The sequence below is a fragment of the Aulonocara sp. 'chitande type north' Nkhata Bay genome, linkage group LG10 (genome assembly GCF_057382095.1).
Source record: "Aulonocara sp. 'chitande type north' Nkhata Bay isolate Kocher_YH1m ecotype deep benthic linkage group LG10, A_spYH_male_GT1.1, whole genome shotgun sequence".
In the NCBI taxonomy this organism is placed as follows: domain Eukaryota; kingdom Metazoa; phylum Chordata; class Actinopteri; order Cichliformes; family Cichlidae; genus Aulonocara; species Aulonocara sp. 'chitande type north' Nkhata Bay.
The window spans coordinates 10,572,549-10,589,930 of NC_141353.1; the positions used below are offsets into that span (position 1 = coordinate 10,572,549).

Sequence of the window (17,382 nt, forward strand, 5' to 3'; positions counted from 1 at the left end):
ATGATATATAATGTTTTTAAAAATACACCCCAGTGTGATACGTTTGCATGCAGTGACCTAATTTCCCCACAAAAAAAGCAGACAGAACAAGACACCGACATTAGTCCCGCACAGACTATCCTCTATCTGGAGATTCAGAGTCTACCTGAGGGGGGATCCTTTAGGCGTGGCCACTCCATAGCCTTTAGAGTCCAGGTTGCCTCCTACTTTCATGGTGTCACAGGGCTTCCTCTGCTCGATGTACTCATTCATGGAGGACTCCAGCAGGTAAGCATATTTCCCTTTTGACTTTCTGACCCGTATCATGCCTTCACTAGTGCTCTTGACGAAGACCGATGGGTCTGCACTCCGCATGTACGACCACATCTTCTCGAACACTGCAATCTTTGACCGCTGGTGGAGGAGCAGAGAATATCTATGTGTTATTGTGCTTGTAGAAAAACATTCCTTCTCAGACTGCTGCCTTGACTACAACGTCTGCACTTCTAGAAATGTGCCCCCACCCTGAAGAATTCTTTAGTGGAGCCTCCATCCAAGGTACCATAGGCAATCTCTGTTTGCTTGGCCAGGTCCTCTGCACTCTCTATGGGGGACACCATCCTCTCTACGGTGAGGAAGGCTGCCAGGTTGGCTGTGTAGGAAGAGATGATGATGAGGGTGAAAAACCACCAAACTCCTCCGACAATTCGACCTGAGAGAGACCTGGAGAAGACAAGAAGGGGAAGAAGAGCAAGGAAGATAAATTTTCCATTTCAGGCACAGCAGGCAGGGTTAAAGGGGTGTACTGGGGATATTTCAGCGTCCTTCCCATTTTCTTCAATTATATTCACTGTGACTGAACCAGGAACAAAGCCGACTATTCATTGAATTTTCAGAAAATGCAATAATAAGTGATTCTGCTTCCACCTCACTCTGTTTTCCAAATCTGTTATAACAAATTATTTCAGTTATGTAGATGATACACAAATGGTGTCTCCTAATAACATTATCAATAGCAATTGCTGGCACGTCTCTGCGCAGAAAAAAATCTGCGTTGCGCACAAAAAAAATAAATAAATCTAACCTGAAATGAAATTAAAATAAAAACTTTAACAATTCTGTTTTGCAGTGTTAGTCAGTGACTGGCTGCTCCCGTGTAGGATTAGAATGATGCCACCTTATCCCATAGTCCAGCCAATGATGCGATTCACATTCGTATATACGCAGCTGATCAACGTCATTGACAGGCTATGACAGCGTCCTTATGTGCCGACGCCGGTGTTTTAGCGAGCAAAGCGGCTGATGTGGAGTGAAGCCACGTTAATGACAACATGTACAACCATTGGAGACGTGAGCAGGACAGACGGAACAACTGATGGAAAAAGTGTGGACTTTATACCAGTTTTTAAATTGTGTTGATCGGCCACGTAAAACCAGAGTTATGATAAAATATCTGCAATGTTTGTTTTTCTTCCTGAATACTGTCGTTGTTTATATTTACTGCAGGAAGAAACGGTATAAAATGTGTTTTATAAGGAAAACGCTCGAAAGCCTGTGAGCAAAGACAACACCAAAAAAAACCCAGCCTTTCCTATTGGTCAAAAAATGTACCATGTGGACCAATCAAAAAATGATATGGCAACATGGCATTTAGTTGTTTAGGAAGGGGGAAGTTTTAGGAGTGACGGCAGAGTTTTGAGATGTGAGAGATTTGCGATGTTTAGCGCAAATCTTGTGTAGTTAGTGTGTAGTTAGTGTGTAGTGTAGTCAATAGTGTTGTTGTGTGTGTCAGAACAATGAGGCGACTGCTGAGTGTTACAGGTGTTACAGCAGTGACACATCTGCTGCTGTCAGGCCTGCAGGTATCAGGCTGTTGTTCTCCTTCATCTCATAGTGGACAGAAATTATTTTTTGGATTTTTTTGGAGTGGCACAAATAGTTTGTGTGGCATCAGATTTGATGCAGAACAGCTGATTGTTCTGCAAATAGTTTGAAATGTTTGTTTAAAAAAACGTCTTGGCTGCATTTTTAGGTAAACAGCTGCAAAAAACTTTGTTTGCAAAACTCAGTTACTTTTTTGAAGAAGTAACTATATAATTAATTGCCCAACATTGGTCATTATTTACTGTATTTTCCAGACATAGTTACAGACACTACAGTTGTGTTTTCAAAATTGGAGTTCAAGTTATTTTTACTTCCAATAGTGTTAACATGCTACACAGGTCATGAACAAGATTTTTTTAAATTGTCATTGTAAGTGGGCTAAAGCAGTTAATTAAAAGTAGTCTAACATAAATGCTGTAATTTGATTATTTTAATGAACCATGTAACTTGGATGGATTGGATGCTGGCGTGACCACAGTGCACACGTCTGCTGTCGCTCACAGTGGTCCAAGGGTGTGTTTGCTCAGACTCATGAAACATTAGAGAGAACAACATTGGTTGTAGCTAAACAAAAAAAAGACCATATGGCATAAAAGCTCTTGTCACAATCCTTTACCGAACCAGACCAGGTTAAAAACACAAAATAAATTGCACTTTAATATATTCTGAACCTTTCAAATCCCAAAGGTAAAGATCAGTTCAATCATTAGCGGATGATAGTTGATGCTTGTCTGATGCATTTAGCAGAAAAATTAAGCCAGACTCTTTCTCATCAGCCTGTGTACACAAAAGCCTGTTTACATGTGATTGTTCCTGCAAACCATACATGCTTCTGGTGAGAATGGCCATCATTTTTTAAAGTTATTAAAGTATAGAAAACAGAGTTTATGTAGCTATTTCTTGTCAGAAACATATATTTTCTCTAGTTTTTACCAGGGCCTGGTGGCTACATTACATTACTACATTACAAGCCATCTGCAGAATGCAATTCATCAAAACTGAAGAACATGCTCCTAGATGTTTTGATAAAACATGTATAAAACAAATATGAGAAAGCTCCCAGTAAATATTTAATAGCATAATAATTAATAATAATTAATAGCAATTATAATCATATACAGAATGTACTATAGAGTCTGGGATTAGGAAACTTGTAGTTACTACAAAGACCCAGTCACTTTTAAGTAATCCACCTACTGAATATTGACATTTTTCCAATATTTGGGAGTGCATTTTAGTCTTTTTTGTTGTTGTTTATTTTATTTATCTCTCTAGTGTTATGTAACACCCATACTAGTACCCGGTTGATCTGCTTTTGGCTTTTTGGCCACAGTGATTTGGGTCCATATTGACATGATACCATCACACAGCTGCAGTAGATTTGTAGGCTGGACATCCATGATACAATTCTCATGTTCTCATGAATTGAGCTCTACTGCCTCTGGGGTCCTTCTGAAATGAATTTGCTGTTTTCAAGAACCTAGTTTGAGTTTGAGACCCTGCCATCCTCAAAGTTACTTAGAAAACCTTCCATCCTCATTCTGTACAGTTTGAACTTCAGCAGGCTGTTTTGACCATGTCTACATATCTAAATGCACCCAGTTGCTCTCATGTGACTGGCTGATTAGACATTTGTGTTAACGAGCTGGTGAGTGTGTTTATGCATGTTTATGCATTCTCAATCACGACAGTTAAAACGGTCTCTGCACAAACTTTTTCTTCTTTAACCAATAGTATGTACCTCTAGAAAATTGGAAACAAACCCCTGGAGCATAAGTGCCACCAGATGGAATGCCTGTTCTAATTTATCTGTCCATGTGTTTTATATTTATAAAGCTTCTTTCAAATAGTATCTGTCTCTGCATATTCATGACTCATAGCTGGGATCAAAAGTCAGCATTTAAGAGCTGTGTGTAAAACATAACTTGACTGTCAGAGTTAAACAGATGCTGACATGCAAACAAATACTCTAGCTTCAACACTTGCATCACAGATGACAGTCTGGCATAAAAATGCAGGTCAGATGTTTTCTCTCTCTGTGTAACTCTGGCATGCATCACCTTAATGAAACAGACATGAAAAAGAGGAGGGAAGAGGTTCACACATTTCAGTTCATAAGCTGAGTCAACAATAGTGAATCAGTGGCAATCTGAGACCTGGAGATATTTGCATGGGTCAGATGACAAAAACTAACTCATGCTGACAACACAAGCAGAAGGTTCAAAGGCATGTGGACCAGGACCGCAGGCCTGCTTACTCCTTGAGAAGTAAGCAGTACCTGGCCCATTGTTGCAACCGTACTAAGAGCTACATCATCATTAGGTTTGTGCCAGGGTTTTTCTTTAATATTAATTCTGTCCATTATTTTTTGGGACAGTCATAGCCAGGAGGACGGGTCCTTAGAGTCACCTATCTATTTTTTGCAGATGATGTGGTTCTGTTGGTGTCATCTGGTGGTGATCTGCAGCTCACGCTGGCACAGGTGAGCAGAGTGTAGAGCAGCAGGAATGAGAATTAGCTTCTCCAGTGTCTACTCGAGATCAAGGATCAGTTTCAGAACAAATCAGTTTAAGCACCTCAGAAAATTGTTCATGAATGAGGGGAGAGAGGAACGGGAGACTGAGAGATGCCTTTCTGTTGTGGTAAAGAGCAAGCTGATTGTAAAAGCAAAGTTGTTGATTTACCGGTCAGTCTACATTCCCACCCTCACCAATAGTCACAGACTGAGACTTAATATTCAAAATAATACTGCATATACAGGGAGTGCAGAATTATTAGGCAAATGAGTATTTTGTCCACATCATCCTCTTCATGCATGTTGTCTTACTCCAAGCTGTATAGGCTCGAAAGCCTACTACCAATTAAGCATATTAGGTGATGTGCATCTCTGTAATGAGAAGGGGTGTGGTCTAATGACATCAACACCCTATATCAGGTGTGCATAATTATTAGGCAACGTCCTTTCCTTTGGCAAAATGGGTCAAAAGAAGGACTTGACAGGCTCAGAAAAGTCAAAAATAGTGAGATATCTTGCAGAGGGATGCAGCAGTCTCAAAATTGCAAAGCTTCTGAAGCGTGATCATCGAACAATCAAGCGTTTCATTCAAAATAGTCAACAGGGTCGCAAGAAGCGTGTGGAAAAACCAAGGCGCAAAATAACTGCCCATGAACTGAGAAAAGTCAAGCGTGCAGCTGCCAAGATGCCACTTGCCACCAGTTTGGCCATATTTCAGAGCTGCAACATCACTGGAGTGCCCAAAAGCACAAGGTGTGCAATACTCAGAGACATGGCCAAGGTAAGAAAGGCTGAAAGACGACCACCACTGAACAAGACACACAAGCTGAAACGTCAAGACTGGGCCAAGAAATATCTCAAGACTGGTTTTTCTAAGGTTTTATGGACTGATGAAATGAGAGTGAGTCTTGATGGGCCAGATGGATGGGCCCGTGGCTGGATTGGTAAAGGGCAGAGAGCTCCAGCCCGACTCAGACGCCAGCAAGGTGGAGGTGGAGTACTGGTTTGGGCTGGTATCATCAAATATGAGCTTGTGGGGCCTTTTCGGGTTGAGGATGGAGTCAAGCTCAACTCCCAGTCCTACTGCCAGTTTCTGGAAGACACCTTCTTCAAGCAGTGGTACAGGAAGAAGTCTGCATCCTTCAAGAAAAACATGATTTTCATGCAGGACAATGCTCCATCACACGCGTCCAAGTACTCCACAGCGTGGCTGGCAAGAAAGGGTATAAAAGAAGAAAAACTAATGACATGGCCTCCTTGTTCACCTGATCTGAACCCCATTGAGAACCTGTGGTCCATCATCAAATGTGAGATTTACAAGGAGGGAAAACAGTACACCTCTCTGAACAGTGTCTGGGAGGCTGTGGTTGCTGCTGCACGCAATGTTGATGGTGAACAGATCAAAACACTGACAGAATCCATGGATGGCAGGCTTTTGAGTGTCCTTGCAAAGAAAGGTGGCTATATTGGTCGCTGATTTGTTTTTGTTTTGTTTTTGAATGTCAGAAATGTATATTTGTGAATGTGGAGATGTTATATTGGTTTCACTGGTAAAAATAAATAATTGAAATGGGTATATATTTGTTTGTTGTTAAGTTGCCTAATAATTATGCACAGTAATAGTCACCTGCACACACAGATATCCCCCTAAAATAGCTAAAGCTAAAAACAAACTAAAAACTACTTCCACAAACATTCAGCTTTGATATTAATGAGTTTTTTGGGTTCATTGAGAACATGGTTGTTGTTCAATAATAAAATTATTCCTCAAAAATACAACTTGCCTAATAATTCTGCACTCCCTGTACAAGCAGAAGTTAGCTTTCTCTCTCCCATGGAGATGAGGAGCTTGGCTATTTGGGAAGTCGTTAGAGAAGGGCTACCAGTCCTCTACATCAACAGGAGTCCGTTCAAGTGGTTTGAGCATCTGCTTGGAAATCTCCATTGGGAAGAGGCCCCTGTGCAAACCAAAATTATATCTCTCAACTTCTTAGGGAATTAAAGGTCTTGGCATGTTTGCTTAGACTGCTGCCTCCACAATCCATAGAATCCAATCCAAGAAGCAAAAGATGGGTGGATGAAACATGACCAAATGTAATATGAACAACAGAAGGAGAAAGCTATTCCTTAAATTTATTTTGAGAAATGTCAGCAACTATTTTAAAGCATCAGGTATGACTGGCGATTTAAGATTCCCATGACCACTAAAATGAATGTTATGACTCTCTAACCATTCATTTAGACAGAGGCTTGAATTAAGTAAGGCAAAATAACTCATTAGGGGCGCTGTTAAGATGATTGTCAACCGTAGGATTTCATTGGCAGCCTGGATCCAGAACAGAACTGGTCCTAGAACAGCACAATTACCCACACATACGTAGCCCTGAATTGCCTACCCCCAACAGGGAACTAATCCCCACCCAGGATTACTCCAAAAATAAGAAAGGCAAAATAATAAAAGAGTGCCCAACGGAAAAACTTAAAAAGCTCAGCTGGACACTCACCTAACTTAACTGGGAAGTTGTGGTTCTCAAAAGGTGACAAAGCAAGATAATCAAAACCAAATCCAACTTGAAACTCCCTTTTCAAAGATCCCGGGCGAGCCCCCACTTGTTACGTTCCCCTAAAAGGGTCCAGGCAATGAGGGGGAAGTAACAAGAAGTGTCCAGGTCAGAAAAAGGAGTCAAGGAGGCAAAAGGGTTAAATTAAATAGTTTTATTAGAATTAGCTCAACTAAAGGAGACGGACAAGCCGCTATCACCATTTAAGGAAAACAAACAAAACTCAAGCGTTGGTCAATAAAGTAAAAAGTAAGTCAAAAAGAGAGAGCAGCTCACTAACTGCAAATACACCAAACGCACAACTCACTAGCTGCAAACACACTAATGGCACTCTGGCCCAGAGCTCACCTTTTCCTGGGCTTAAATCTCCTTGATTACTGACAAGAGTCAGCTGCACAAAAGGGAAAGGTGGCACCTCAGGCAGAAGAGGTGGTGGGACACGCCCACACAGGCACTTTCAGGAGGAGGCCCTGCTAGGGCCGTAACATTATGGTATTATTAACGGACATCCAGTGAGAAAGGTCCAGCCCTCTCATAGGTCCATGTACACAGCAAGACATGCTAAAGGTAATGCCAAGAAGAATCGTCACAACTGTAAAAGTCTGATTGAGGCAAAAGTGCGACTATAACTGCCTTCTTATACAACATGTATAAGATGTTATCTGTATGCAACATACAGATAACATCTCATGAAATCTGGCTTAGGGATCATGAGGAAGACAATCACTGTAATGGTTCAAAATACACACACAGTGACACACTTACATACATATGAGGACACGCACAAGCGCACAGACTGTAGCAGATCCAAAATAGAAAGAGCCTCAGGCCTTAATGCAGCGGTAACATACAACAAACCCGGCAGCATGTCACACAGAATCGGCCGCATTTCATGATACATGTGTGCATCAATAATGCAGCTGAGAGTGTATTATAAAGCTGCGTGTGTGTTCTCGTGTTTGCGAGGTCCTCTGTAACAGCACTCATACAGATTTCACAGAACGTCTTTGTTTGGTTCGTTTCAATTTTTAATTCTTAAAAACGTTGCACTCTCCACTGACACCAGAAAAATAGTAAAGTTGCTCCAGTAAAACAGACACAAACTGCTCCCGTGTGGGATACCTAATTAATAAGTGAAATTAAAATTACAGTGATCATTGAGACCTTTTGGCTGATCATAAAATAAAGTAAAACAAAAATAAAATAAATGTGTAATACAGAAGTTAAGAAAAATGAATTACAGGAACCGTTTCGAACATTTTGGTTTACAATAAAATTGCATCATTGCATCACAAAATGGCAAAACCCCAATATTTCACAAAAGCATGTAAGGCGCTAGAAGATAAGTAATTACCTGGGAGAGATGTCACAGCCCTGCTGCATAAACGCTCCGAGTGAGAACCACAGAGAATTAAAGATGCCAAAGTCATTGGTGCATTCTGGGGTCTCCTTTTCCTTCTGCTGGTTCTGGTTCTGCCCCTGAGCCTGGGAGAACCCTAACAGAGGAAACAATCAAAAATATAAAAGATGAAGGTTCGGTTTCTGTTGTTACAAGAATAAACGTAAAAAAAAAAGACATATATGCTGAGATACCTGGAGAGTGGGTATGTTCTGCGGATGAAGAGGCCTGAGCTCTTCGAGAAGAAGAGGGAGCAGTTTCATCTTCATCATCAGACTCCTCACCGTTCCATTCGTAAGGACTGAACCGACTCACCTGTTTAAGATAAAAAACAAAACAAAAAAAAACAAGGATCCTCAGTTTAACAGTAAACTTAAAGAATTAGATGTCACTTACTCTTCTAGTCCTAACAGCCTTTGGAGTCATTTCTACAGTATGTGAAGCAATCAAAAATCATTTTAATGTCACTGACTAGGCTTGCACCAGCTCCGTCCACCCATCCATCCATCTGTCTTTCACAAAGTATCATGTTAGCTAACATTAGTTAAAAGAAAGCTTTCTTTATCCAGTCTGCCCAGTCTCACCAGGAAGAGCACCACGCTGACCCCGATGTAGGCAAAGACGATGCACATCCAGATCTCGTAGGCCAGCGGGTCGAGGAAAGAGAAGACGCCCGGTTTGGACTTGGTAGGTTTCTTGATCATGATGGAGATTCCCAGAGACATGAAGGGTTTTGTGAAGTCGATCACCTGCTCTCGCACCAGAGTGATGGTCAGCGGGGCCACTGCCATGTCCGCCTTCTGCAGGAGGAGAGACACAAAACCCTTTGCTAAAAGAAAAGCATCTGTATGTATGGAAGCACATTATCATATGTCCACAACAGATATCCAAATTTGCAGTTTTTCTCGATTGCTTAAACACATTTCTTGAAACTATGCCTCGTATTCCCAAAACAGTAAAAACAAATCCATAACGTCTCACCCAATTTCCCAAACGTATTTTCAGGTCAAAATGAAGCTCTACACTTAAAACCAAAAACCATAATGTTTAATGTGATATTATGGTTTTTGGCGCAAGAGCCACAATGTCACATTAAACTTAAGTCCGAGGCGCTCATAACATAATTTGGTTTTCTGTGTGAATTAATTTGCCAATTGTGGATTGTGGGTTCAAGGTGTTATGGTGAGAAAGTATATTCTATTTTCGCTTAAGGTTTCTGGGACATAATTATAACAGACTTTTTGTAATTATTAGGTGCATGCATACTCACACAGGCCACCTTATTAATACAACTGTGAAATCCAAAATCTGCCATAGGTTTAACTTATACCTGTATATATTGTCAGAAAGGTGATTACTGGACTCGCATTAATGCACACTTGAAGAAAAATGAGGTTGTAACCTGTGTGTTGTGGGGTTGCAAATTCAAAACAAACATCTTAGGATCTTTTTAATCCCATAAGATCTGGAAACACAGGTTTTATTTAACAAAAAAATTACTGATTAACCATTAACAGTGCCTGCTGTTATTTTAAAATAATTTTATGTGATTTCAGATAAAATGCAGCATTCAAGTCCATCCCAGCCATGCCTTTATAGTCAAGGTTTCTGCTTGAGTTTCTCTCTGAAAGTCTGCTGAGAGTGTTTGCAAAGTGATCGGGGGAGCAGGGCACAAAGCTAAAGGATGTAGCTGCCATGATGACATTAAGAACTTCAAAATTCTTTAACTACAAAGTGTATATGTATTGCATTAGGTCAGTAAAAGATTTTTATGCTGCATCCATTAAAACAGTCAACTATTACCTGTGAGTACAGATTCCACTGAAGGGATGCCATAATTTTCATCATGCATTTACTGGCCTACTGTGAGAAATTGATCATATATATATATATATATATATATATATATATATATATATATATATATATATACCCACACCCAGCACGCCCCTGCGGGCGGTCTATCCTTCAAGCTCGGGTCCTCTGGGAGCTTGAGGGTCCTGCGCAGTATCTTAGCTGTTCCCAGGACTGCGCTCTTCTGGACAGAGATCTCCGATGTTGTTCCCGGGATCTGCTGGAGCCACTCGCCTAGCTTGGGAGTCACCGCACCTAGTGCTCCGATTACCACGGGGACCACCGTTACCTTCACCCTCCACATCCTCTCGAGCTCTTCTCTGAGCCCTTGGTATTTCTCCAGCTTCTCGTGTTCCTTCTTCCTGATATTGCTGTCATTCGGAACCGCTACGTCGATCACTACGGCCGTCTTCTTCTGTTTGTCTACCACCACTATGTCCGGTTGGTTAGCCACCATCATTTTGTCCGTCTGTATCTGGAAGTCCCACAGGATCTTAGCTCGGTCATTCTCCACCACCCTTGGGGGCATCTCCCATTTTGACCTCGGGACTTCCAGGTTATACTCGGCACAGATGTTCCTGTACACTATGCCGGCCACTTGGTTATAGCGTTCCTTTTATGCCCTGCCTGCTAGCATCTTACACCCTGCTGTTATGTGCTGGATTGTCTCAGGGGCATCTTTACACAGCCTGCACCTGGGGTCTTGCCTGGTGTGATAGACCCCAGCCTCTATGGATCTTGTACTCAGAGCTTGTTCTTGTGCTGCCATGATTAGTGCCTCTGTGCTGTCTTTCAGTCCAGCTTTGTCCAGCCACTGGTAGGATTTCTGGATATATATATATATATATATATATATATATATATATATATATATATATATATATATATATATACACAAGCTCTGAGCACAAGATCCATAGAGGCTGGGGTCTATCACACCAGACAAGACTCCAGGTGCAGGCTGTGTAAAGATGCCCCAGAGACAATCCAGCACATAACAGCAGGGTGCAAGATGCTAGCAGGCAAGGCATACATGGAACGCCATAACCAAGTGGCCGGCATAGTGTACAGGAACATCTGTGCCGAGTATAACCTGGAAGTCCCGAGGTCAAAATGGGAGATGCCCCCAAGGGTGGTGGAGAATGACCGAGCTAAGATCCTGTGGGACTTCCAGATACAGACGGACAAAATGGTGGTGGCTAACCAACCGGACATAGTGGTGGTAGACAAACAGAAGAAGACGGCCGTAGTGATCGATGTAGCGGTTCCGAATGACAGCAATATCAGGAAGAAGGAACACGAGAAGCTGGAGAAATACCAAGGGCTCAGAGAAGAGCTCGAGAGGATGTGGAGGGTGAAGGTAACGGTGGTCCCCGTGGTAATCGGAGCACTAGGTGCGGTGACTCCCAAGCTAGGCGAGTGTCTCCAGCAGATCCCGGGAACAACATCGGAGATCTCTGTCCAGAAGAGCGCAGTCCTGGGAACAGCTAAGATACTGTGCAGGACCCTCAAGCTCCCAGGCCTCTGGTAGAGGACCCGAGCTTGAAGGATAAACCGCCCGCAGGGGCGTGCTGGGTGTTTTATATATATATACATTTTTTTTTTGAAAGGTTACTGGTGGATGCCAGCAACTATCTTGGAAGAGAACAATACAATCTGTTATAAGGCCTCCATTTGAAAATAGCGGATTTGATACTAGAATATAATAGCAACATGTAATCTGAAGATAACATGTAGTATTTAAGTGACCAAGTAATATTGGGGTAAAAGTTACTGAATGGTGTTGGGATAAAGTGAGAAAATTGTGCAGGATTAAAATATTCTAAGAGCTCAAATTACTTCATCAAAACATGTTTAAGTCACATTTTATCAACACAAATTGCACAGGTTTATTGAACATGAATAAAGTGTGTTAATTTAACTCAATTGTTTAAGTTGCTGCCAAAGCAAAACATCTGCGTGCAATCAATGTCCACTACTGAATCAAATTAATCCAACATATTTTTTTCAGTGTGCTGAGTCTCCACCAATAACCAGCAAAAGACACTGTCTGAAGCTGCATAGTACTGGGGGGCATCTGGGCTTATGGCATTGGCAGCTTGCACATTTGGAAAGGCACCATCAGTGCTGAAAGGTATAGAACAACATATGCTCAACATGATGATGTAATAAAAGCTGAGAGTTTTTAGCCAAATACAGAAACTGTTAAGATATTCAAAAATGTGCTGTTGGTTTGTTAAAAATAAGATAAAAATAAGGAAAAGAAACATTTTAACTGTGGAAATGAGCACTGCTCACACTCACCCCATACACCAGCTCTCCCACCATGCCATTCCACATCTTTGTTTCAGCGTCTCTGGCACCGTACTTGCCGTCACCTACTAGCTCAAGGCGGTACGTGAACCCGACGTGTTTGGCGATCTCTGCGGCGAGCTCGGCACAGTAACCTTCATATTTATCGTTTCCCCAAAACTGCTCGTGGTTCTTCTTTAGCATCATGTAGGGAGCTTCCTGTGAGGAGGTAGAAGTGTGAATGTCACTGCCACTCTACTCGAGTATGTTTAACTTAGATTATTTTACATTGTGCTTCTCTAGTAAAAAGTGCCTCTTCTTTTCTGAGGAAAATGAAAAAAACCCACAGCTGATAAGATGATATAAAGTCTGTGCAAACATCTTTACAGAGTGATGTTAAAGTTGAGTGTATGCTGACTGCAGTCAAGCAGCCAGAGCCTGAAGTTCAACAGGTAACAGGAGCAGTCAGAGATTTGTGACTGTGTGTGAGAACGTTGCCTAATTTGCACAAAATACTTTACTTTTTCCAAACATAACAAGTAATATATTACTGCACTGTGTGAAATATTTGAACTAATCATCTTGCCTTCCCAAACTTACCAGGATGGTAGTGACGATGTAGGTTTTGTTCTGCACATTGTAAAACTCCTCCTGCATCGGCCTGTAGATGGCAGTGTTCACATAGCCTCTCTTCTCATTCCAGAAGCCGATCTGGACACAAAACAGCACCGTTGGACCACAACTCTGTACTTATGTCATCATTACTGAGCCTCCTGCTTACCTTCCTGCTTATTTAACGTATTTGCTATGCTGATTTTGTGATTAATAAAATGTTTTTCATTTACATGTTTATTATGACACTTCAATACACTGTGGCCCATTTCACCTGAGAAAGTTTAGTAAAGTGTGACAGCAGATGGTAGCATTAGTGTGATATCACCTTCATGTGTAAAACAGCAGCACGGATCGTTTCTTCTTTATTAAATAATATTCTTTTAATTAATTATGAATGCTATTTATTTATTTTATTTAATTAAATAAGCTTTTAATTAATTTAAATAAAAAATCTCTTTCATTGTCACTGCTGTGTTAACTGTACTTTGCAGCAGTCACGATAAATATGAAACATGAGCTAAAAGAACAGAGGGTTGAAATCTAAAAGAAATCCCAGGGAGAATTTTGTGTGTATGAGTTGGGAAAACAGACATTTGCATTTTTGCGTTTCCTTCCTCAACAAAAAATATGAGTCACATCTCTGAACTCACTTTTACATTTCATGTCTGCATTTTGCTCAAGTTTTACGGGCCTTTTGAGTCATTTTGTTTAATTATAATTTTGTTATATTATGACTATATTTATTTCTTTGCATCGCTTGTGTTGGTTTGTATCAGGTTTGAGTACTGTTTTTTGTAATTTTGCATCCATTTGCTGTTGTTTTGTGCAATTTGGTGTCTTTTGGGTGTTGTACACTATAAAGTTCCAGGAGCCTCCGGCAATTATTGGAAACATTTATGCATTGGTTTCTTCCATAGCGCCCATCAAACTTTAAAATATCCCACTCTGATGTCTTGTAAACCACAAAGTAAGCAGGACTAAGCAGCTCATCACAATGATAAGTCGTTGTGTGATGCACTGTTTGACGGAATTTAATAGAAAACTGAGAGTTGGCAGATTTCCGCAGCAAACAAACGCAGCAGAGGCTGATTTCACTGATTATCGCAGCTTTAATCTGAGGAGAGGGAGCTAATTACTGGAAGGAGCTGATGCAGTGAAAACCTGCTGAGTGCAATTCCACACAAAACCCGCCTGAACTGAACAAAACAACAAGCGGCGGGAGCAGCACCTTCCTGGGTCCAATGTGGCTGAGCTCCATCACAGTCAAAGTGTAGTTGGTTCGATGTCCGCGCTCATCGAACTGGACGTGACCCGTCAGCCCCTCCAGACGAACCTGTCAACACAAAGAAAAGCAAAGCAAAAATGAAAAACTGCAGGATTTCATAACCAGAAGAGCTCGGCAGCACTGATGGAGAGAGCCCGTTATTTCTGCTTTTAACACTTACATTGATTTTAAATTCCTCTGTGTTTAAAGTGCTTCACGCTCCGTTTGTCTGACATGTTTTTCGATCTACAGACTAGGACATTTCTGGGACATTTCAGGACAAAACTTTCATTTTTCATTTCCTCTGAGCTGCTGGAGCAGCCTGAGGATCTGAGAACAGCTCGGAGTTAATATTTACTTTCTCAGAGGACCTAAAAATATTGGTGTTTTTAAAGAGGGAGTATTCTCCTCATTCCAACCTCCATATTTCTATACGTGATTTACAGTTCAAAATAATCCTTATTTATCTCCCTTTAAACTAACTTTTCTGATTGGCTGTTTTTCACAAACACAAGCTTTGAAGAGCAGGTGGGTGGGGCTTCTGTGGCAGCTGCTCCCTCTGGACCCACTCTCAGTTCTGCCTGTGTGCTGTTTATGCATACCTGCTGCAGGGCTCTCTGGATATCGATGCCCTGTCCCCACGGAGCGGGCGGGTTGGCCAGGCACTCCCCTGCGTTGCCCCGGCGAGAGATGTCGATCCGTTGCCTCCGCAGATTCTGGAATGCCGTTGCCATGACGCTGACACCATCATAGGTCAGAGCTCCTGTGTACTGAGTGGTCAGGCAGGAGGAAAGTGGTTAAAATCCTGATCCTGTTCACAGTTTTATTGGTGACACAATGAGACAAGATTTTGCTTTACATACACAGAAATGTGGTTTTTTTTGTACTTTCCTTAAATAGATTCAAAATAGAAGTAGAATAGAAGAAACAAGTGGGAATAAAAGCAATGGGGCAGATGGAAAAGTATCTGTGAATGATAGTTTGTATTTGTGTCACTGCTGCTTTAGCCTGAACAACGCCTGTTAATTCCTTTTGCTTCAGGAGAGTGACGATCTTGAAGTGCAGCTACAAATGACCATTTATCTGTCCTCTGGGAAGCAGGGAAAGCTGTGATGAGAGCTAAAATAATTTCTTTCTCATCACTTAAGAAGAAAGAAGAAAACAAAAATGTTCAGGAATTAGAAAAAAACATCAAATCCTTAGAAAAAGCCTATGTGTCCCACCAAGATCAAGAAATTTTGAACAAAATACGCAAAACAAAACCAGAATGAAATGAAATTATTAATAAAAAGACTCAATTGTTAGTACAAAGACTTTGGTTCCAAAATTTTGAACACGGTAACAAATCCGGACAATTTCTAGCTAACCAGTTAAAAATCAATAAAGAAAAAACAACTATATGAGCTGTTAAAGATTTATCTGGGAATACAATATATGACCTTAAAAAAATTAAACAAAAATTTTAGGGATTTCTATGAAACTTTAAATACACCACAAATAACCCCATCTACAAACGAAATTGATCAATTTCTCGACAACGTAACTCTTCCAAAATTATTAGATACCCAAGCAATGGCACTGGATTCGCCACTGACGCCAGGTGAACTCCAGGAAGCTCTGATAAGTATGCCCAATATAAGGCTCCAAGTCCAGACGGCTTTCCTGCAGAATTTTACAAAGAATTCTGGACGATTCTGGCACCAGTTTTTCACAGAATGTTGGAGGAAATCAAAGAAATTGGCAGACTACCACCAAATATGAACTCTGCAAATATTAGTCTCTTAGTAAAACCAGGCAAAGACCCTTTATTTCCTTCAAGCTATCGTCCAATATCCCTTATAAATGTAGACCTTAAAATAATCTGCAAAGCTCTCTCAAAGAAATTAGAGAAAATAACCCCCCTCTTAATTCATCCTGACCAAACTGGTTTCATAAAAGGTAGGCACTCATCAACAAACACATGTAGATTACTTAATTTAATAGACTACTCATGCAGTAAAAACATTGAAACCATAATATTGTCTCTTGATGCAGAAAAAGCATTTGACAGAGTTAACTGGAAATTTCTATTTGTAACTTTACACAAATTTGGTTTTGGAAACTCTTTCATAAGCTGGTTAAAAATATGATATAATTCCCCAACAGCTTGTGTCAGAACAAATGACCAAACATCCTCCAGCTTCTGTCTCCTGAGGGGCACCAGGCAGGGATGCCCACTCTCCCCTTCACTGTTTGCAATTTTTATTGAGCCACTAGCAGCAGCAATTAGAAAGGCTACAACAAGTACGGGCATAAAATGTAAGAATGTAGAACATAAAATCAGTCTCTATGCTGATGATGTGTTACTTTTTCTCCAAAACTCACAAACCAATCTCTCTGGGGTAACTGCATTGATAAACTCTTTCTCAAGAGTCTCAGATTACTCAATTAACTGGTCAAAATCTACAGTTCTTCTGAGTATTTGCTCCTTCTATAATTCTTCATCTACCCGACTGCAATCTGGAAATATTAAATATTTAGGTATCAATATGTCTCCTAAGCTTGCAGAATTAACTAAATTAAACCACATCCCACTTTTAAAGACAGTAGAAGGCGATCTAGCTAGATGGAAATCTCTACCCATGTCACTCATGGGAAGGGTCGCCGCTATAAAAATGATGGTCTTGCCAAAAATAAAAGATTTTACAGCCCTATGCATTGCCAAGAAAACAGTCCTCATTAACTGGAAAAATAAAAATAATCTTAATTCTAGCAAATATAAAAACCCTCTGATAGATCACATTAGTCTTGAGACAGCCTCTGCCATCACATTTGATCAATCCCTCTGGGCTCCTTTGATCGGCTTCATCACCTAGTGGGGGTGGGGGTGGGGGGGTCATAGTTTGGTCCTGCCTTCTCTAGTGTGGTTGATATGGGGGTAGGGAAGGCCTTAGGGCGTCTGGGGATTCTCTAGGGACGTTTTCCCAGGAGGGCCTAACGCGGGGGTTGTGGCCATGACCTGGTTAGGGGCTCTGGTGGC

General features: G+C 41.0%; 1 protein-coding gene across 6 annotated transcripts in view; it reads right to left on the reverse strand.

Annotated features, from left to right (window-relative positions):
* LOC147320310 (glutamate receptor 1-like) overlaps positions 1-17,382 on the reverse strand; it is a 109,363-nt gene that overhangs the window by 22,419 nt on the left and 69,562 nt on the right. For all 6 annotated transcript variants that reach the window (XR_015131242.1, XM_086308149.1, XM_086308148.1 and 3 more), the window contains exons 7-15: positions 14,966-15,133; positions 14,328-14,432; positions 13,085-13,195; positions 12,497-12,703; positions 8,923-9,138; positions 8,533-8,653; positions 8,294-8,435; positions 504-702; positions 146-393 (exon numbers count right to left, since the gene is read on the reverse strand). Coding sequence is in view for 5 of the 6 variants with exons in the window: in XM_086308149.1 (XP_086164275.1) it covers positions 146-393; positions 504-702; positions 8,294-8,435; positions 8,533-8,653; positions 8,923-9,138; positions 12,497-12,703; positions 13,085-13,195; positions 14,328-14,432; positions 14,966-15,133 (1,517 nt within the window). In the remaining variant the exon portion in view is untranslated. The remainder of the gene's footprint in view (positions 1-145; positions 394-503; positions 703-8,293; positions 8,436-8,532; positions 8,654-8,922; positions 9,139-12,496; positions 12,704-13,084; positions 13,196-14,327; positions 14,433-14,965; positions 15,134-17,382) is intronic.